The sequence below is a fragment of the Cydia pomonella genome, chromosome 10 (assembly GCF_033807575.1).
Source record: "Cydia pomonella isolate Wapato2018A chromosome 10, ilCydPomo1, whole genome shotgun sequence".
NCBI classification, from domain to species: Eukaryota; Metazoa; Arthropoda; class Insecta; order Lepidoptera; family Tortricidae; genus Cydia; species Cydia pomonella.
Window position 1 is genome coordinate 8,959,642 of NC_084712.1, and position 23,385 is coordinate 8,983,026.

A 23,385-nucleotide genomic window follows, 5' to 3' on the forward strand; every position below is an offset into this window, starting at 1 on the left:
GTCCCACAGTAAGCTCAATAAGGCTTGTATTGAGGGTACTTAGACAACGATATATATAATATATAAATATTTATAAATACTTAAATACATAGAAAACACCCATGACTCAGGAACAAATATCCATGCTCATCACACGAATAAATGCCCTTACCAGGATTTGAACCCGGGACCATCAGCTTCCTAGGCAGGGTCACTACCCACTAGGCCAAACCGGTCGTCAACCTAGCCCCCAACTAAGTAAAGCTTGTACTATGTAATGTGTGTGTGTGTTCATGTGTTATATTGTAGTAAGGCTACAGCCGTTACAGTAAACATGCGTATGGTAATATCCGATTTAGACTCCAGAGTTGTAACATGCGTTTTAACGATTCTGTATTTTCTTTATATCACAATACAAAGACTTTAAAACTAAGATGCGGTACAGAAAAATAAAAAAGTTTATGCGTGAATTTGATAGTTAATTGCCATGAATGCAATGTTGGAACAAATTGTCCGTTGCCTTATTGCAATGTATCCTCTCGTATGCTCTGGCAATATATATAACCAAACCAAATAAAGTAATATATGACAATATACTACTCAGTAACTTAACCTAACAAGTTGAAGCTATTTTGAGTTTGGCTGCTTAAAAAATGAGATTATAGAAACGATCCTTAACTGCGATCCAATCCATCTTTAATTGTGGCTAGGAAGAAATTCCTGCGATACACAAGGGGTTCTGCATGGTACGTTATTTCCGTCTCTTCTAATCTGATGATGGGATTAATTCCACTTAGTGGAAGTGGAATTAGCTTGTACCGTAAAATGGTCCTATTGAAGATTACATATTTACATTTCATTACAGAATGAAGGAAATTATGAATATTTTTTACATTTACATATATTATATGCATTTTTGTGTACCTGAGTATGTACATATAACAAAGACATATAATATTTGAATTCATTAAAAATTCATTTTACCGACTAAGAGCATACGCGTAATTGCCCACAGGGGAGCAAAGAGGATCATTTTACGGTACTCTTCTATATAAGATTAGACTTTAGTTCAAGTTTAACATGTTTTACTGCACCTTTTTTAATGATCCTATAAATATTATAGCGTACCCAAAGCAATCGCTTCGTAATCACAACATACATGGCACATCACTGCCCCAGCCAGATGTAAAACCATAAAAATATCGTGATATAACAAGCAATAACGGCCCCTACTCCGTTGTTTATAAGAACTTCAGCACCAGAATTCTAAGTTGTGTGGAGCTGTACGCACTTTCAGCCTTGGCGCGATGTCACTTGTCGCTTCCATTCATGCTCGCTGATCTGGGCCAGTTGTAGGGATATTAAACTTAGATTAATTTTTTTTTTTTTTTTTTTTTTTTAATTTATTTAGGCAACAAACAGTCTTGTACAAAAAATAATGTAAACATAAGTAATGTGTTAATAGACCTTGAGTGCCCTACCTTAATAATAATAAGTAGCTAGTCTAGGAGCAGTAAGCGGAAAACAAAGTTATCAGTTAGTAACAATAAAGTTAGCAGTAACTTGAGTGAATCTGTATTCATTCATCCATGTATATGTATGCACGGGCAGGTTCGTTGATACTCGTACATACATCCACACGGGGTACACAAGAATATTATATACATAAGTTAATACCTACAATGTTACAATGTTATAAGTACTAATATGCAGAGGTTATTACAAAGGTGTAAGTATAACTACTTTTATTAATGTTACCTACTTAAAGAAACAGTTTGTTAATGTTTATAATTTCGATCTTAAGTGAGTAATAATTTGTTTTTTAAAACTTTCACAGGTTTTATACGAAAAAAGATCAATGTGGGATACATTTATATTGTAATAATTGAGACAACGGTTGAAGTAAGAATTTGAGCAATATTTTGTACGAGCGAAAGGGATAGCAAATAATTTCTTGTGGCGTGCAGTGCGTTGAGGTATTTTAAATAATAACCTACCAAGAAGTGAGGGGGAGTCAATAAAGTTGTTAATGATTTTGTAAAGAAACATTATATCAAACTGTGCTCGGCGATCTTCAAGTGTCAGCAATCCATAGTGAGAAAGACTATTTTTATATGAATTTCGACTCCGTCCCATACGGAAGTCGATAGATTTGAGAAATTTCCTTTGTACACGTTCTATTCTATTGATATGACACCTAAAGAAAGGGTTCCAAATGATACACGAGAAATCTAAGATTGATCTGACTAAACTGTAGTATAATATCATGTATGTAATTTCATGTTGGAAAGGCTTACAAACCCTTAATATAAAACCAAGTTGTTTGTAAGCCCTTTGAACAATGATATCTATGTGATTATTAAAAGTAAGTTTATTATCTATTATAACCCCGAGGTCACGGACCTTGTCAACCCTGTTTATATGGTGATTATATAATTTATAATTATGTGTTATTGGATTTTTGTTACGTGTAAATGTGATAATATTGCACTTATCAGGATTAAGAAATAGTTGATTAATCTCACAATATTCAGATAGAGAATTAATATCGGCTTGAAGCTCGCAACAATCATTGACTGTGTCAATAATCTTAAAAATTTTAGCATCATCGGCATATAACAGGTGATGACTGCGGCTAACTACATCACCAATATCATTTATATAAAGTGTGAATAGCAATGGACCAAGATGTGACCCTTGAGGGACACCTGAAGGAATGTAAAGAAAATCTGACATGAAACCTTTGATCGAAACAGCTTGTGAGCGGTTTGTGATGTATGACTTAATCCATCGGAACAAGTCGCCATGTATTCCGGCACTCCAGAGCTTCTCCAATAAGGTTCTGTGACTAATTTTATCAAAAGCCTTGGAGAAGTCCGTATACACGACATCGACTTGGCATTTGTTATTTAGTGCGGTTAGTAAATAATCAGTAAAGGAGACTAAATTGGACTCAACACAACGACCTTTGAAAAAACCGTGTTGATTTGGAGACAAAAAGTTGCGAACGGCAAAAGATAGATCATTAACTACAATTTTTTCTAATATTTTGCCAAATATACATAGCTTTGAGATTGGTCGGTATTGGGATACATCATCTTTTTTATTATTTTTGGGTATAGGGGTTATCAGAGCTTGTTTCCAGCGGTCAGGAAAAATACCAGATGTTAATGATTTTGTAAAAATATACGTCACTGGTATTGTCAGTTCCTTTGCGCATTTATTAATAAAAAGAGGATGTATTCCATCCGCCCCCGCCCCTTTATTTACATCAATTGATTTAAGCTGCTGAAACACAATATCAGAATTGATTTTTACTGAATTAATATTTAAGGGTGAGTTAGGATTATCATTAGTAAGTATGGTATCGGAATTACTAGTGTTTACAAAGACGGAGTTAAAGTATTTATTAAATAGGTTACAAATTTCTAAACTATCGGTAACATCTCGGTCTCCGTAGACAAACTTATGTGGATAATCTGAAGAGCCCTGTTTTGACTTTACGTAAGTCCAAAAATATTTGGGGTTCAATTTTATTTTATTTTCCACGTCTTGAATGTAAGTTTCATAACATACTTTCTCTAAATGTTTAGAGCGGCTTCTGAGAGAGGAAAAATAATCATAATCAGACTGCTGGCCATATTGCTTCCATTTTTTATGATATCTTCTTTTTTCGGACAATAGTTTAATTAATGGACGAGAAAACCAGGGTGGATAACGATTGGGCGAACATAGTTTTTTAGATGGAACGTAAAGAGCAATAAGTCTGTTAATAATTTCATAGAAGTAATCTACTTGTGCCTCTAAACCACTGAGTTTCGAAAATTCCTCACACCAATTTACTTCCTCCAACTCAGATTTTATTGCTTCGAAATTAGACAAATGGAACAACTTTTTAAAAGCGTTCGTATTAGGAGGTAAGGGCTCAATATACGATATGATTGTATTTACGTTGAGAGCGGGGTGGTGACCATCCTCCGGAGTAAGCGGTCGAGCGCATGAAGAAACCTCACATAATTTGTTACAAAAAATCAAGTCGAGAATTCGATTATTTCTATTTTGCACAAAATTAAATTGATAAAGTTGTGATAAGCTCATAAAATCAGCAACCATCGTCGCAGGATAATCGTCATTCGTAATAATACCTATACCTATGGAATTTGGGTCTCGAAACCACGAAGCATTTGTAACATTAAAATCGCCAACAATTAGAAAAGTATCATTTGGATGCTTGTCACATTCTTCATATATTCTATTTAATAAGCTAGTTAATAAATTGACATGGTTATGTCCATGCGGAATATAAGTGCAAATAATGTGAAAATAAGTACCGCGAGATGAATGAGTAGGACGAGACGCGGAGGCGGGCGCGTGCGCCGGTCCGGTAGGTATGCTCACCCACAGCTCGTCGGCCGGCGGCGGCGCCGCTAGCTCAGGCCGCAGCTCGGGTCGCATCACGCCCCGGACCGCCACCGCTACCCCTCCTCCACGGGACAGGCCACTCACTAATGGGTCACGGTCCTTCCGAAAAACTATAAAACTGGGGTCGAAATATTCTGAGCTGTAAAAAGATTCATTAAGCCAGGTTTCAGTTAAACATATAATGTCATAGGAACTACTAAGTACGTTACTAAAAAACTCATTTGATTTTGTTCTCAATCCCCTCACATTTTGGTAGTAAATCGATATATTCAAGTCAGCTGCGCCTATAACAGGAAAATATCTTAGTTAATTTAAGCAGATGCACTGGCACGTATAAGTACCTACATAACATAGCAACAAGTAATATCGCTCCTTCCGACCGCCCGTGATAAACAACTTTTGTCTCAAATAGATTATCGTATTTGTGGATAAGTAACATAAGGTTGAAATTACAGTGAAACAAATTCGTCTTAGTAACAATAAAAATCGAAACATGAGTACCCAAAACTAAAAAAGTTATTAGTAGAGGTATAAGTCATCTAGATATTTTCGAAAGGTCACTTTCTTTGGAGATTAGAACCGGCTTTTGGTCATCTTTTTTGATAACTAGGATTTTACATTCCCTCACGAAAACATGTTTGTAGCCGCGTTCCTTGCTGATGGCTCTTACTTTACGGAGTAAAAGTTTATTCTCTGGCGACAGATGCTCGCTTATGTACACAGTCCTGGCAGGCCCATCGAAGTCCAGATCAGCTGTAGTGAGGCCCCGCCGGGCCCGTACAGCCGACATCAGCTCGTTTTTTCGCCTGCGCTGTGTAAATCGCACGATGATGTTTGGTATATTTGTGTGAGGTACATGTTGTGAGGTATCCGCGCCACCGTCACTTTTTGTAATTTGGCTCTGGCTGGGTCCAGGGTTGGAGTCCTTGAACCGACGTACTCGATGAATGGTATCAACATCTCCGGACAATAATGAGAAACCTACTTTTGTACATATGGCGTGTAATAAATTATTTAGATTTTCATTTTTTTTTAACGGAATTCCGGAAATTTCGATATTGTTAATTCGATCATGCTGTTCCTTCTGTGAAATTTGACAACGAAGCTCTGAGATCGTAGACATCATCTCTTTTACCTGTTTACTGAGACCCTCATGTTCTACTTTTAGCGATTCAAGGTTTAGTAAACGCTGGTCGAAAGTAGCCAACGTATTATGGACGTCTCGCACATCGTTTTTCACCGCCGATATTTCGTTCTTGAGGTCACTCCGAGTTTCTCGTAGCTCGTGAAGTATTGTGCCGAGAGATACCTCCTGGATAACTGAGGGAGACGAAGAGGCAATACAGTTAGAACACCGCCATGACTTTTTCTTTTCGGCATCCCATTTCCTGTGTACGGCCTCACGAACCCCGACGCATCCAAAATGGAATAATCCTTGGCAATTTGGACACTTAACACCGTCTGTTATCACTTCATCACACGTTGCACAAGTGGTAGTCATATTAGTCGTGAAATTTAGATGCTTGAGAAAAATTCGAAACGCGATAAATAAATAACAGGTTATAGATAAGCGCGTGCGTTCGCCTGCCACCGCTCCCGCGTAGCGAATGAAACGAATTAATGTGCGGCTAACTTATGTAATTGCTTGGTTTACAGCAAATAAACAGACCGAGTTATCTTTTTAATTGATGTATTAAAGCAGAAACAGACCTAGGCCCAGTTTTTATTGCACAGTCACTGACAATACTTACACTAAGCACTCGATCACGTTATCTGATACCATACCAATGATGAAGGGTATAATTACAGCTCGGTGACTGAGTCAAGGATTCATAAGCACATTACTCAACGGGATATTAGATCGGATACTGAAACCGACACAGGTATTATGTAAATGCGATTGGATCATGTTGTTTCAATCAGGCTATTCTATAAAAGATAAGGAATATTACAGAAAGCTGACCGCCAACATTCAGCAATGACGAGGGATCTGAAGAAGTCGAAGAAGAAGATAAAAAGGCTTTATTAAGGTGGCTGCTGCTACAGAGTAGCTGGTGCACCTTTGCAGCAGAGGGATAGGGAAGATGCCACTGTTAATTTCCTTGATAGATTGAGTGATTGATTGAACTTATGTAACAAGGTAAGGTAGGTGGACAGTGATATTGCTGCTGAAGTCTCTATTCGAACGTCATATTGAACTAAACAAAACTTAACGGTAAATTAATTCGTTCTTAGCAGAGCAATGGTTGCTATGGTGTCAACGTAAATGGATAGTGAAGCGATAACATCCGATGTCTTAATATGGTTCCGTTACAGGAACGGTCAGCCGAAATAGAAGCGGTCAAAACTATGCATCAAAAGTTCCTGCCATTATTTAAAATCTGTCATTGCTGTACATTTTTTCTTTTCGTTTGGCGTTTGATGATCCTAGGCCCTCTGAGCGTGTTAACCGAAGTTTAACTATCGGTTATCTCCACTGTGCCGCCGTCCAGCATTGCCAAATGATCAGTCAAGACGAATTGGCACTAAGCACGCCCACGTCGACCTCAATCACAGATAATTGGATCAGTCGACCGCCGAACCCCATATTGAGTGATCATTACCTGTGCCTGGAACAGCGAAGGTTAGTGGTGGGGAGTGACATCTGAGCCTTTCCATAGACTAGGTCTAGACTGTGTTAGACCTTTCCTTACTGTCAGCGATGTGTGATTTATATGGGTATCGCTTAAAATTTAGAAATAGCTATTGTAGAATGTAAGTAGGTAATTTATAATTTCTATATAAATTACATATCATTTAAATTCAAGTTGACACGCAAGACGAAGTTTCAATTTATAATCAAAATATCTGCCATGATGCTCTTTCAAAGTCAAAGTATAAATGACATTGCGATGTAGTAGAAAAAAAATATAGTAGAAAAGTTATGTTTTGTTTATTAAGTTTATACCTTTACTATATACGTATGTATTGTACAAAAATCGGGTGTCCGTGAAACGACTTCTGTTTAAGATTTTTAATTATTTTTATTATTTAATCCATTAAGTTTTCAAATCAAGTTAACTTGCCTTTTACCGGCTTCCCAATACCGTTTGATTAAATTTAAATTGTGATTTCTTAGAAGTTCTAAAGACAATGCAATATGAGCAGCCATAAATTTCTCGCTGTTTTTAAATTAAAACTTTTCAAACTTAACTGGCATAATTGACCGAATCCAATCAGTGTCGTATTTATAAAAGTAAAAGAAAAACAGTTGAAATGAATTTACTTAGTTTCAGACTTCTTTGTTCTCTTGCATTCCTATCACAAGTATGCCTCGACAGTAACTTGCACGCGAAATAGACCGAAATAGAAGTCTCTTTGTTCCTGTATTAATTTGGATTAGTTAACATTTGCTTGCACGGAAATGTGGTCGATACGCTCTTATTTAAATTACATTTGCATTAACAGATATCTAATGCAAAAGCATAAAAGTTTGGAATCACCCATTAAGTTTAAAGATTTGTCCTCGGGAGCCAAACCAAATATGTCTATTGGGGACCTATTTGGCTTTTTTTTTAATTCTGTATTTAGGAAAAGAAGGCCCTTCATCGCTAAGCAATGATGTCGGCCTCATAAAAGTTAGGTACAGATGATTAATGTCTACAATTTAACAATTTGATTATTATATAGTACAATTTTAATAGTCTGCTTAGATGTAGGTTTAGACAATAAAATATTATATTAAGTCGACACCGACTAAAAACACGTCAGGAAATCGTATGTAAATACCAATAATTTTGTGCTTTTGAAGGCGTTTTTTTTTTAATATATTTTTTTATAATTTTTAGTGGAAAGTAGATTTTTTTTAATAAATTATATGAGAAGGCCAAGTAAACGCTCTGCTCCAACGAGACAGCGAGGTTACGGAGCAAACGAAAATATCATCGATGTATACATACAATATTAGAATTTTGTTGATCTTTCAAAAATCACTCCACCGATTTCAATAAATTTTAAAAATGTGACCACCTGGGAAGTACGAGTAGTTATACCTACCCTTTGAAACAAAAAACGAATTTTCCAAATCCGATGTCGTCGAGTAGGTACATTAAAAAAAGATTCCGATGAATTGAGAACCTTAATAATAAATAGGCATGTTACAATGCGCTACTAAGTAGGCATGTTACAATGCGCTTATGAACGTCAAACGCTACACCGGCTCTAACCCTACACCTCTGACCCGAGAAGATTTAAATACCCCCCCAATTGGAGAGAGAGCCTCACATCTTTCCAAATACGTATACGTTTACAAGCACCAATGTTAGTATCTTACATATTCCCGCCCCAATACCTAGAAGTGTTTTTTTAGGTGTGACCTGGTATATCACTTGTCAACTTTCAAGATATTTCGGGGTTTTTCCCACTAGTTACCAGTGATATAATAATTATAATAACTAAGAATTTTATCTCACCTTTTATCACTAGTAACAAATGAAAAAAACCCCGAGGTATTTACCATTAAAGTGAGATAGGTGGTGGTAACTACTGGGAATTACTTTTATCTGTATCAGTGTCATACTATAAATTATAGCCTATTACGCCCTTGTTTATGGGATACTCAATGTGAATCGTTTTGATAAAGGCCGGCGTAATGCCCCGCATTGATATTCAGTTCAAAAATCTAGTAAAGCCTGCCTGCTTGCTGTGATGACTACCCTGAAACCTAGTATGTCTCAGTCCCGTGATTTTTACAATGGTAACCCGTAAACAGAACGAGATGGCGGCGCACTGTGGACGCCCTCTGCCCCACCTAGGGGACGTAGGACTTTAAGTCAAGTAAGTCAGAATGGTAACCCGTCACTAGACATGCTACTAACTACGTTTAAAGGTGTCCAAATATATGTTATTAATGCCGATTTTGGAGCAGGTGTTTTTGTAATCGGGTGAAGACTTAGTAGGAGTGTCCAAATAATAAGTATAAAAAAACGTATTTTAAGAAAATTTGTCCCTTATTGTTTTGATACAGAGGATAGCTGAAACCATGATGAAAAGGAGATCAAAAGTAAAAAAATGAAGTTAAAACGTGACTGATTCAATAATCATTATAGCTTTTCACACTTACCTACTATTATCAATGCCACTACCACAACTAAAGCGAAGACAAACCGCTAGTTTAGGCTGCGAAATATTCCAATAGACGAAAGTGCGATCTAAATTATAGGGAAGTCCAAACAACGGGTGGAGTAATCTCCCAAATTTATTCTGTCGGGTATTAACCAAGTAAACAAAGCGTATTAGGTATTGCTAATTTAACTTAATTAAAGTAAACAATCCTAAACGTAGCTCTTTTAATCTTTTAATCAAAGAGCCTTAAGGGAAAAACATGAACAACAAAGTTGGGGTCATTGCCAATATTTTTCTTTCATTTCCTCTTTAAGTGGCAGACTTGCCAGAGGAAAATTATCTTACCTATCAAAACATTACAACATTAAACGGCACCGAGTGACCGTTTAATGTTGTAATGTTTTGTGAACACACATAAACAAAATTTGAGGATAATTTCATGTGCCATCTATTTTTACGACATCGCAAAGGCTTCATTTACAAAAAATAAAGTAGACGACGCCGTTACTTCCTCGCCATAGAGCAGTCTGCGTGAAAAAACTAGTATTAAGAGGTATCTACGAAACAATAAGATGTTTGTGACGTCACAGGATAAGGATTATGCGCTTCGTCATTTTTGTTCTATGAAGTGTGCAGAAAGTGATAGATCAGTCTTTATGATATATTTTTTTACAATAAATAATCAAAATTGGTTTTAAATGGATTTGTTAGACAATTTCTATTATGATATTAAACTACCTCTTCGACAGACACGAGTGATTTTCATTCCTTGGTTAACAATCTACTTTTAATGTTTAGGGTGAATAGATAATGCAGCACAGAACAATGGTGTAGGCATATAAGTAAGTTACGAAAAAAGGGCCGTGCTTACACCGTTTTTATTGATGTATCACAAGTAGATGACGACCAGTTTGACCAAGTGGATAGTGACCCTGCCTACGAAGCCGATGGTTCCGGGTTCAAATCCTGGTAAGGGCATTTATTCGTGTGATGAGCATGGATATTTGTTCCTGAGTCATGGGTGTTTTCTATGTATTTAAGTATTTATAAATATTTATACATTATATATATCGTTGCCTAAGTACCCTCAACACAAGCCTTATTGAGCTTACTGTGGGACTTAGTCAATTTGTGTAATAATGTTCTATATTTATTTATTTATTTAGATGAGTATATCGTATCGCTAAAGGTGAAATTTGGATGGTAATTAGAACTGAATTACTGTCGCGGCATTGCTGCTGAGGCGTAGTCGCGGGCGCTGTCAGCGATTTCCTTGATAAATTGAGTGACGGATTAAACGTTTTAATCGTTTTAAATAAGTAAATTGACAGTGACAGCGGCCGCGTCAATGCCGCCACTGTAATATAGCAACAGCTGCAGTTGCCATCCGAATGTCACCTTAAGAGGACCCCCACACCTCTCGATGCGGAATCGACAATAGCCAAAATAAAGCGAAAAAGACGTCGTCGCGTCGGAAGGCGTCGGCGGAGCCGAGCCCAGCCGAACGTCATATTTTTCACTCTTATTGCGTAGAAAAAGCTTTTTTTATCCGCAATTCAGCGTCGATATGTTTGAGGAGACTATAAGGCCAAAAGGACGGTAGGATTCGAACCATTATTATTGATTAAGGGTACGGTCTGCTTGAGCAGATGTTAACCGCGACAGTGGCGACTGCCAGCAGAAGTTTAAGAATTATTAAAAGTGAATTTTGTTAATTTTGTCACCTGTACGCCTAGTGTAAATTTATTCAATAGCGAAACGTGACGTAAGCATTTGCGTTAAGTCTCATTTTGTATGGGATTTTGAGTTTCCAAAACGTCCCGCTAGGCGCGCTGTTTCTAAATTTCACACAAAATGAGACTTAACGCAAACGCGTACGTCACGTCACGCTATCGAATAAATGTACACTAGGGGTTCTGATCACTCACACTTCATCGATCACCAATAATTTAAGGTCTAAAGGCTTGGCCAAACACACGGCGCGACGCAGCGCCGTGGTAATGTGACAACAGCTTATACTTATGACGATAAAAAACTCTGGTTTTAGATGTGATGGATTTTATATTACTCATTGACAGGTAGAAAACAAAATAGTAAAAAAACCGGTCAAGTGCGAGTCGGTTTAATTACACGAAATCGACCACTCGAAATTCAAAAAAATTAATTACACGTACTGATTTTCGTTTATTCTCCGATCGGATTATCTAGACAAGACTAAATTAGTAGCAACGCACAAATCCTAAGGAGAATCCAAGCGTGTAATACCCACATTCTTCAATTCGACTGTCTCATCTGATAAAGTGACGATACGTTGGGCTGAATCGAGATGGGAGTTCTAATTTCCCAGAGGACAAAGGATGTTATTTACTTTAATTAAGAAATGTAACGCTATCCTGAATCCTTTGTTATGTGACAAAGTGTAGAGCAGTCTATTGTAAGATTTTCTTTAAACATGGTCATGCCGAAATGTAAGAGAAGAACTGAGTGAATGACAGGTGAAATAAGGACGTTTTCATCTGAAATTCCAACAGAAATTTTGATAGAAACGTCTTCATTTGCAGATGAAGCGTATGGACCATTTTCTGATGGAAAGCCATGTAGCTTTTCATTACTTCGTTTTATTTTTATTATCTTTATATTACGTCGATGACCGGTCTGGTCCAGTGGGTAGTGACTCTGCCTATGGTCCCGGGCTCGATACCGGCAAGGGCAATTATTTGTGTGATGAACACAGATATTTGATCCTGAGTCATGGGTGTTTTCTATGTATATAAGCATGTATTTATCTATATACGTATGTATATCGTCGCCTACTACCCATATTATAGCCTGTCCGTTTTCTAAGATCAAGGTCGCCATACATTTACTATGGCGTATTTGATCTTAGATAAATGGACAGATTATACATATACAAGCTTTCCTAGGTTGGGGCTAGGTCGATCTGTGTAAGATTGTCCCTAAATATTTATTTTATGTTGTTGTTTATATTATTTTCTTATCCTGGCTTTTAACTTAAATTGGTAACTTCTGCATGGTCATTCCAAGGGTCACCTCGAAGTGTACGGCTAATATAGAGGTAAATCTATTAGAAATAAATTGTGCAACAAACTGAGTACCTAATTTATTTCCCAGCAAGTAAATATGAGTAAATAAATGTTGTTAGGTACCAATAAAATATAGGACAAAGTAATACGTACATGTAAAAGACCTATTTTTGAGTTTTATTAAAATTAAAGCATAATGATGAAAGGATTTTAAAATACAAACAGATGTCCCTTAAAAATAAAGTCATACACCTACAATTCTGTAACTACCTCTATTTTTTTTAGCTAATTTTACTACTGAATCAGTACAAACAATGTTTTGATTCGAGCAATGAAGCTGGAATCGAGTTTCAAAATAAAATCAATCTAATTAGGAAAATATGAGCACTCAGAGCGTAAGGAAAACCAATTACCCGTAGTAATTTTATTTGGACAAAGCGTAGGTAGAAATAACAATATTATTTTATTACGTACATGTAGCGAAACCTTACCGAGCCAAGTTTGGGAATAAATGATGTAATTTTAGTTAACTTCCTTCGTGTCATGTTAACCGTGATAAAATACATGTATAGGTTATTCAAATACATATTATGTTTCAATGTTATTATTGAGCCAAAATGTTGTTGTTGTGTTTGCCTTATTGAGCTTACTTTAGGACAGTCAATTTGTGTAATAATGTCCTTTTAAAAAAAATGTTTACGTTTTTATTTGTTAAATACAAACCATTTTATTGTTCTACCTATAATATTAAAATATTTGCATGTAATTAAAAATGTTTAATAACATAAACAAAAGTTACCTATATACAAAAATTAAGTTGTAACAAGAAAACTCCGTTCTACCTACGCTTTACAATCAACAGTTCCAAATACCTTGATATTAGTAAGTATAAGTACGTAAATATTCTTTATTGCACCAACAATTATACATTTTACATACATGTAAAACAACAAATAAATTTTAAAGGAAAATAGAACCAGGTAGCAACAGGCGGTCTTATCGCTAAAAAGCGATCTCTTCCAGACAACCTTTAGGTAGCAAGAAATGTAGAACTCATACAAAAGTCAACAGGTAGTGCAAGGAGCTAAATATGGAGACTATTAAATACATACACAAATACTACATACTGCTGAGTATAAGTATAAACTTAATTTAATTATGTATAAAATTGAAACTAAACTAGCCATAAAATAAAACTAAAACTAAAAGATATACTAATTAACAAATTAGTTATAAAAAGAATTCTACACACTACTTATATAAGTATTAAAAACAATATCTAATACACAAATAATATGTAAGTATAAATATAATAATAGGAAGCCACTTGGGCTAAGCATGAAACTAAGACACATGGTCTGATTTGCGCAAGCCAAATATAAACCTTATACAGAGATTCTGGAGGCTGTCAAACTTATTCACTTGGTCCTGAGTAACGTCGAGATAGCAAATGTCAGCATAATCGAATATAGACAGTAAGAAAGATTGAGCTAGCACAATTTTAGTGCCGTAAGGCAAGAAATTTTGAAGCCTGCGGTGTGATGTAATTGCAGTAACATTTTCCTACTAACCTCACTCACCAAGAGAGACTCTGGTCCATCATGACACCACCATCATTAAAGATCGTCTAACAATTTAAGATTTTTAAGTGTCCTTGACGACAAATGTCACCATAGCCACCCATCAATTATTTATTCATGATTGTACTACTTATGAAAATCACGAATTAATATCATAAAACCCTTTTTATCTATTATATATTTTTTAGGGTTCCGTACCAAAAAGGTACAAAAGGAACCCTAATGGTGCGACTCTGTCCGTCCGTCTGTCACAACGCTAAATATCTCGAGAACCACTTAAGCTATCCATTTGAAATTTGGAACAGTTATGAACAACGCTAACCAAGACACATTGAAAGTATTTTTTTAAATTTACTATGGAAAATGACCAATATGAAGAGGGGCAAAATTTCAGTCTAGTGACTAGGTAACATAAGTGGGGTATTACTCGTATTTTAAAGAGCTCAAATCGTACATTCCAAAACTTTTTTTTACTATTTTTCGTAATGAAAAAAAAAATGATGGAGGAAAATGTGAAAATAAAATACCATGGTGGGGGGGGGGGGGGGGCTTATTTCCGAAGTTTACCGAAGAAAAAATATATTTTTTTACACAATATTTACAGGAAAAATATAATCAGACCTCTAACTTCGAACTTGGTAACTTGAGCCTGTATGTTTAGTACCTAAATCATTGGAATGTATCAGCTTAAAATATTAACAAAATAAAAAAATAATAATAATGATCCAACATACTTGTAACTCCAAATAGCTTCGCGGCAACGGTCGGCCTAACTAACAGGCCAACACCCTAACACCCCTCAAAATAAATCTTCCTGAGGTTTGAATATAGGTATGTAACTAAATACTATGTTAGGTAAATATACCTTGTTATATGATAAGAGATACAATCTTTACCTATAAAAATCAACAGTGTTGCAAGGTTAAGTTTCAAATAATATGTGCCAAATTGTTCCAAATATTTTTATGGTGCCTAACAAATGCTGGATTAGCAGCGTAGGCTTAGTTTGTATCAAGACATCTGAATGAAAAACCAATGCGTATATATAAAACGATATATTCTCATTAAATCTGTTTACCAGCGTGTTACTCTTGACCCGTTTCCGTGAATTGACAGCGCCCTTCGCCGTAATAAGCTCCGTTATTGCAGGGCGGGGTAGGCGTGCGGTTGAATTTGCTTAGAGACAAAAGGAAACCAATGTATGTCGCTTTCTACAATAAGCCAAGGGTCTGAGAAACTTATTACTTGAAACACAAGCGGAAGTTTATTTTTAAACAAATTTAAATTAACAGAATTCCTTTTTTTCAATACACAGTATTAACTGTCCTAGCTCAATGACTAACGTAGGCCAAACACACCATATGCATAATACACATTGCGGAGTATATATATATATATATAATATAATATCGCTTGTGTTGCCTGTCCTACGCATTCGTTAGGAGCATGCAACGCAAAGCATATGTAGGTACTACTTACCCAGCGAGCTGAATCAGTGCTATATTACGCATGTAAAGTTATCTGATCCTTTAAACCTTTGACCGCAAAAGATGGCCATAGAAGCGCACGGTTACCTACAGCTACAGTTTATTTGATATTTACGAGTATCTTCGTACGTCCAAAGGGTTATTCACAGAGAATGATATGTGATGTGATACAAGTATGCTAAGTTGGTCATTATACACGAGGCGATATCCGATATGTGTAATGACCGTAGCACACGCGTTTCATACGACGTTTTGCGCGGACTGGCAGGGCGGCGGCTCCCGCCGTCCGCGTTGTAAAATCTACTCGACCAATTTAAGAAGACTCCGTTTCCATACATATTGTTAGCAATCAATTACCTTCTTAACTCAGGTAGATAATATAATGAAAAAGCACGAGTGTTATAATATACTGAAAAAGCACGCGTGTTTATATAATATCTAGGATTATGAGCCAAAAATCGGTGGAATAAAAACGGCGTTTTGAGCAAGTGTGTTGTCGTTTTTTCAGGGCATGCCCTCAGAAAACATGGCGATCGATATGCGCCACACCAAGCTGAAGGCCTCGGAGGCGGCCATGCTGGCTGGTGAGATACAAAAGCCAAGCTGGCAGTCCAAGAACGAGGGTATCCACGAGCGCGTTAGCTTTGAAGATGCGATCTGGGGCTTCGATCTCGCTGGCGGATCCTTTTACAAGACTCCTTTGAGAGTTGTTGCCGTAAGTTAATCGGGTATTCATATTGATTACGGTGTATCACACACGGTGAACATTCAGACAACCAATAATCCAGTTGAAGTAGTTCGGGACAAATGAATGTACAAAAAGGGTACGATTTAGGGCTTGAATTTAATAAGCCAATAATCCAGTTGAAGCAGTTCCGGACAAATGAACGTACAAAAAGGCTACGATTTAGGGCTTGAATTTTATAAGACAATCCTGTATCAAAACTCGTTTGACTCGTTTGAGAGTGATCAGTGATTTTTTTTTGCTTTGATGAGAATCTGTTTAAAAAAAAAAATTTAAGCCAGCAGTTTAATTGTGAAGATCTCATGAAATCCACTATAGACTCAGACGTTAGAGATTAAACTCGTTGAAGAGTAGACGAAGCAATAACCATAATATTACTTGAACGATTTTCTAATCAGTCATTATTCTAGGCCAGAAAATGTTAGTTCAGTAATTTGAATGCCAGTTTTCATTACAAATTACGTAATGACCTACAGACATCGCCTGTTAAATGAGTACGTCTAAGAGCTGATTTGTTGGTTTTGACAAGGTTTGACTGAGATCAGATAAGTGTCGGTTATGTATTCATTTTAATTTCAATAGCACTTTAAGTTTTTAATTAATTTCAGAATGGTACAGACGTTTCATGTACATGGTATTGCAACGGTTCTCTCATAATTAGTTTTATAAACTGAACGCTCTTTGTCCGAGTATAAATTGCTCTAACAATTCTGCCTGAAAATTACAAAACGGCTGGATATTTTCATTTTGATTTTTGGAGTTGAGTTAATTTTCTTTAGTTGTTTGCATTACGTGTGCATGCGGATTTTAGAAGGAAATAACTTAATAACTCCCAATGAGGCAACTAATAGGTAAATTTGATAAAATTTCAAAAGAAATATTTTGTACCTACCGAAAAATACCTATCTCCATATCACGACTGGCCATGACCGTAAGCTAACATCAATATACACACTTAATTAAGTCTAGCCTCAAACTTTATAGACTTAGTACAAAAAATAAAAATTATAATTCTACCAACAAAGACATAACAGTCTTATTAAAGTATGATGTTTACGTTGCAGGTGAAACCTGACAGCAGAGCAGAGAAGGCAGGCATCCGTCCCGGTGACAAGCTCCTACGCATCAATGACATCGACACATCCACCCTCAGCATCCAAGAGGCGCATGCCATTATCATCGAGTCCGGGATACATCTCAAGATAGCCGTCACATCGTAAGTAGGCAACAAGAGTCAAATGAACAAATACAGAAGAAACCAATAGTAGGGTGGACACAGGCATCCGTCTCGATGACAAGCTCATACGCGTCAATGACATCGACATCGACACACCCGCCCTCAGCATCCAAGAAACGCACGCCATTATCATCGAGTCAGGGATACATCTTAAGATCGTCATATCGTAAGTCTTAGGTGGCTAGAGCCAAATGAACAAGCTTTACAGAAGCAAGTAATGGCAGAGCGAACTGAGCGAAGAAGACAGGTATCCATCCCGGTGATAAGTTTCTGAGAAAAAGTTATACCAACACTTCCACCCTCAACGTCCAAGAGCAGGCGAACGAGTAAGGCAAGCATACGTCTAGCCATTTAGAGTCATTAACAAACTTTGATGGCGAAGCCTGTAAGTGGTCACCGCAGCCTAGGGACGATGCTATCATCAGCGTGTTGAGGCCTTTGAGTTTATATACAAGGTCACTGTGTCAAAGCAACACAAATTTTGCAGATAGAACACAACAGCTAAAAAAAATTGACGTCGCTTTTTTCTGTTAGAGATACTTTAAAGATCCTAGGAACTGTAGTTTATTTTAACACTTAGGTGAAACGAGTCTCTCAACCTGGCTTTATCTCGTTCTCCATTCCACTTTATGCATAGTTTTATGTTCACCTGTCACATTAACGGACGATTAACAGTCACTTAACCCGAACTATTTTGCCTATGAAACTATACTGCCACGCTTCCACTCCTCCACTCCATTTAATTGCACATCGCCTTTGTTTTAATCACGAATGCATACTTACTAAAATATATTTTTTATTACTACTATATTGTATTATAACTAACTGCAAAACTGACTGCATAAGTTATTGAAGAACAATATAGTGAGAAAATTTTCTCGCGGTAATATAATCAAATTCCAGCATAAAAATTTAAATATTAACGTGGTTTTCCCAGCCCGAGGTTACGAGCTTATGACCCTCTGGTGTAATAAAACCTCTTTGAACTAACATATGAAACCTAATAGTTGGTTAAAAAAATGTATCACACGACCAAATTAAGAAGGCTTCGATTCCATGCATATTATTAGCAATCAGTTACCTTCTTAACTCAGTCGGATAATATAATGAAAAAGCACGAGTGTTATAATATACTGAATAAGCACGCGTGTATAATATCTAGGATTATGAGTTAAAATCGGTGGAATAAAAACGCCGTTTTGAGCAAGTGTCTTGAAAAACATTGTACGATACACGCGAGGATAGGAAATTCGCAACTCCCTTCGGTGGTAGTTTAATTTAGCGGCAATCTTTGCGAATTTTCTACTTTTCGCACTTGTATCATAGTATATGTGCATGTACTATAGTGTATGTACTATTACCTAATCCAAATACTAAATGTCAACATGTAATTTTTCTATTTCAGGCCTGATGACGAGGAGGATGCTTATTACTGTTATGAGGATCCTTTGGTAAGGACGAAATCTGTATAACAGTAATCAAATAATAATAATAGTCATCTGATATCTATAACAATTCAATATTATTAAATAAATTATTATTATTTAATTGTTATAGATAATGACTGATGAAGATAAATTAAACATTGTTATACAAGTGAGCTATGAATCATTCAGGTCAAGTCAAAAGTCAAGTTAAAATATTCTTCATTCTAATAAGCCAAGCAAAAAGCACTTTCAAACTGCCTTAAAATTTAAGAACCAAAATAATTGCATTACTAAATTGCTCTGATAATTATATTAAGATGATATTTGTAAGTTGGCAGTTTGAAAGTGCTAGGCTTATTATAATAAATAATATTTTAACTTGACTTTTGACTTGACCTGAATGTTTCATAGCTCACTTGTATAACAATGTTTAATTTATCTTCATCAGTCATCTGATAATTAACTAGCATCTTTAAATATACTACGGGTACTAATTAGTTAATTACGGACTTATTTGCAAGAAAGACCTAATAGTTATTGTTTTCAAAGTAGCAAAGTTGATAGATTAAGTTTATTTTTAATTTTCAGGACACCGGCTATGACAGTGAAGAAGAAAGAAGAAAAGAAGAGGAAAAGGCACGAAAACGACAAGTTCATGCCAAAGTGGTAAGATGTGGTATTAATCATTTTTATAAATCAATCAAGGCTCTAACCTGTGACACATTTATTGAATCGATTTAATTTTATTTCAGAGTTCTTATTGGAGTTTACAATGGCCTTGGGTCAGCAAAAGAAGAATAATTTACAGAGAATCCAATTGTTTCATGGTGCCAAGCAAGTACGAAGGTAAACACAGGTAATTCTTGGTGAAATTAAAATATGATTTCTTTGCATTAATTGAATACGTTGTATTAATAAACCATTACTTTCCAGAGATAAGTTCCCCGTACAGCCAATAATTAGAACCCAGAATGACATTGTCCTAGATAGTATCCAATCAAAAACCCAGCAAATAATAGACAACGCGAAAGATAAATTACAAATGCCAAATGAGAGTCAAAACACCAACGGCCACGGACCTGTAATTAATGGTATAGAACAAATGGTACAAGGAAACATCCCTAATGGGATTGAATCCAATGTAAAAGACAATAAAGTAACGTTGCCACCAATAATACCCGAAGTAGAAGAAGACAGCGTTCAAGAGGTGTCCGAGGCAGAAGAACTGAATGAAGTTTCAAATTCGGCAATGGAGGAAGATAGTATAAAAGAAGAAATTACAAATTCGGCAGTGGAGGAAGATAGTATACAGGAAGAAGTTTTAGAAGAAGAAGAAGATGTGAGTGAACTTGATTCCGAAGTTGAAGAAAAGAGTCAAATTGATACAAGTGAAGCAACGGATAATCACGACAATGTTCTTAATGAGGTTTTAGAAAACCATGATATATCGGCAGATGAAGAGGAAAAGATATTGAATAGTATCCTGAGTAACGGTGATACAAACGAGAGCATGGACGAAAGATAAAATTTATTACAAAACAATACAATCTCAACTTTTGTATTTTTGATAATTGTATTAATCAAACATAAGTGATAATCTCATTCCTCATGATCATGGTAGTTAGTTGCAATAATTTTAATTTAATTGAGCACAATGGTAGTGCTACAAAGAAAATGGAGGAGTCCTGGGGTTGTTTTAGTTGAAACTAATAAAAGACAACTTCTGAAACGTATTTTCGCTCTCTATATACTTATAAGTACTCGTAAGGTACCTACATAGATTAAAGTCAAGCTGAAAGCTAAAACAAAATGAATATTTAAGTAGGCATTTAATTGTCAACTTAAAGAAATTAATAGTAGTCATATTAGAAAGTCAACAAATAGTTGTGCTTTAATTTATTACGACTAATTTCGTTGTATTAATAACAAAACAACATGTTTCATGAAATCTGTTGTGTTTCAAATAAAATTCATTAACATACAAAATTTTATTTGGGTTCTCAAATGTCACTGGTAATATGTAAATACTTACATTTTCACTGGCTACACTGCTGCTTTAGACATGTACATTATGTTCACGAACGATACATTATTACTAGTTCTTTAAGATTAAAATAAATTTATTTTTACGTATAAATGTGAGCTTTATTATCTCTTTTCGCTTTAGTTCATCGTTGAGATGTTTTTCAATATACCATTCAATGGTTGGAATATTTGCACGATCAGTTTTAAATGTTTACAATACAGAGCAGATATAATGTATAAATCCAAAAATAAAACTATGTATATAATATAAAAGAATGAAATGGTATCAAACTCAAGTTATAGTACAAATAAAACCTTTTAAAAATTAAATAAATTGTAACCACTATTCACCAATCTTCTTGAAATTATTTATACTATAGTTAGTTCTTTTAGCATTAGAAGAAAGGTAAACAATTTTGACATGTATACCTATTTTTATGAATAACGCTTTTTAAAAATCTGTAACTATTACTTATGAAAGTAAAATAATTTAAATGATCGTATATGATTTATAAGTCTTATCTATTTGCCGTGACTTATTTTTCAGAAGTGTTTTTCAATAATAAGACACGTCAACATCTCTTACCTTCTTTCTAATGCTAAAAAAACGGACTAAGTATAATTAATAGGGTTGCGTGAAATTAAAAAATCAATAAAAACTGCTCTTTGACTACGAGTACAACGTCTATACCATGAACATGCAGGATCAAAAAATAATCAAACACTCGAAAACGAAAATAATGTTGGTATTATAGGGAAATTTAGCTTAAACTTAGTTTCCTACTCTCAAAGTCTGAGTATTTTGAAGTTCTGAAATATTTCCCTGTAAACGACAAAATTACGCGTTCCATCCAAACGTCTATTTCGGAAATGAAATTCCAACTGGATTAAACTATGAAAAGCTAGGTGAAACGTATCAAAAGAGGGTAGACTATGAAGAAGAGGGGAAAATTCATATTAAAAGGTATGCATAATAAAAAGTTACAATAGACCAATGTGAAATTAATTCTTAGGAAGACTATTTGATCTGTTTTGTAACTGGCGATGAACAATTCGAATAACGTATCTTTTCTATTCGACCGAATTCGAATAAGCTGCCGTCCTATCCCTAAAACCTATCTAACCCACAAATTATAGTTTTGAGATATGGGCAAAAAACGTTCAAACCAATATCTCTAGAAAATGTGTACATTTATTCGGGATTTCTTTTATGCAAAAATTAAAACTAAATTTATGCTTACTGTTTTTGAAAACCATTTTCTCAAATATTATTTTATTAATTAGAAAATCACAATTTTGTGTTTTAGTATTGCAAATAATTACTAAAATATGTACGATATTACTCCTAAAACACCGTTAAGTATACTTTAGCCGTTCTTTAGAATTGAATAATATATAAAAAATATCTAAATAACGGCCAAAGTCAACTTACGTGTTTATAGTATCGTAATTGTGAATTGTGTAATAAAAAAAACATAGCTTAATAACCGAAAAGTTACTGAACAATTTTATAGTATTGTATCTGTTAAAATATTACCTAGAAAACATTTATAATACACACGTTATTGGATTGTGACCGTTTTTTAGCTATGTAATGACCCTACATATTGAAGTAATTTGTATGCGTTCCTATTCTAAAACCCCGTTAAATGACGAATGCTCACTAGGTTTAAGTTGTGGAAATATTTGCATTTTTTTTAAATAAAATCACGTTGATCAGCATTATACTACTAAGTTTATAGAGTTACTTATTGTTAAATGACTAAATCACACCTGTATCGTATATGTATTTATTTGCATTCAAAAATAAAATTAAAAACGTAAAAAATACTGACAAATCAGTCTTCAGCTTTGTACAATTTTACGCGAAGGAGTAAAAACGAAAATTGTGTCAGACTCAAATATTTGTTAGATGTAGGCGTAGATTACTAACCATTGTAAGGTAGGTATCAGGTGATCCATGTAAGGCCCAGTACCTAATAAAGACCACTTTTGAAAATGCGCCCCCCGCGCTTTGATTGCCAGTTCAAAAACCTAGTAAGGCTAAATGACCACACTAAAATCTATTAGTTCTCAGATTCCTACTAGTTTTTTTATGGGATTTGTGACTTCCTGAGTTTTACGATGGTAAAAGGTAACTCAACATGCTACTTACTAGGTTTAGAGGTATCGAAATCTGTAGTGATTATGCCGAATTTGGAGCAGTTGTCTCTGTAATCGGTGAGGACTTACTAGTTGGATACACATAAGATAAAAAACCAATTTACAGAAATGTGTTACCTACTTTAGCATCTGCCTTTAACATCCTTCGCATAAATATAAAGCTAAGTGTCATG

General features: G+C 35.3%; 1 protein-coding gene across 1 annotated transcript; it reads left to right on the plus strand.

The window, feature by feature from the left end:
- The first annotated feature begins 6,843 nt into the window (after positions 1–6,843).
- LOC133522023 (uncharacterized) lies at positions 6,844–20,921 on the plus strand. The gene is made up of 7 exons (XM_061857193.1): positions 6,844–7,024; positions 16,124–16,330; positions 17,425–17,576; positions 19,003–19,048; positions 19,613–19,690; positions 19,777–19,880; positions 19,958–20,921. The coding sequence occupies exons 2-7, from the start codon at positions 16,127–16,129 to the stop codon at positions 20,547–20,549; spliced, it is 1,176 nt and encodes a 391-aa protein (XP_061713177.1). The 5' UTR covers positions 6,844–7,024; positions 16,124–16,126; the 3' UTR covers positions 20,550–20,921.
- Positions 20,922–23,385: the final 2,464 nt, after the last annotated feature.

Excerpts from the sequence above, each read along its gene's own strand:
- LOC133522023 (XM_061857193.1), top strand. The coding sequence starts at position 16,127 with ATGCCCTCAGAAAACATGGCGATCGATATGCGCCACACCAAGCTGAAG. Across the intron at positions 17,577-19,002 it reads CTCAAGATAGCCGTCACATC|GCCTGATGACGAGGAGGATG; the intron begins GTAAGTAGGCAA and ends TTTCTATTTCAG. Across the intron at positions 19,881-19,957 it reads AAGTACGAAGGTAAACACAG|AGATAAGTTCCCCGTACAGC; the intron begins GTAATTCTTGGT and ends ATTACTTTCCAG.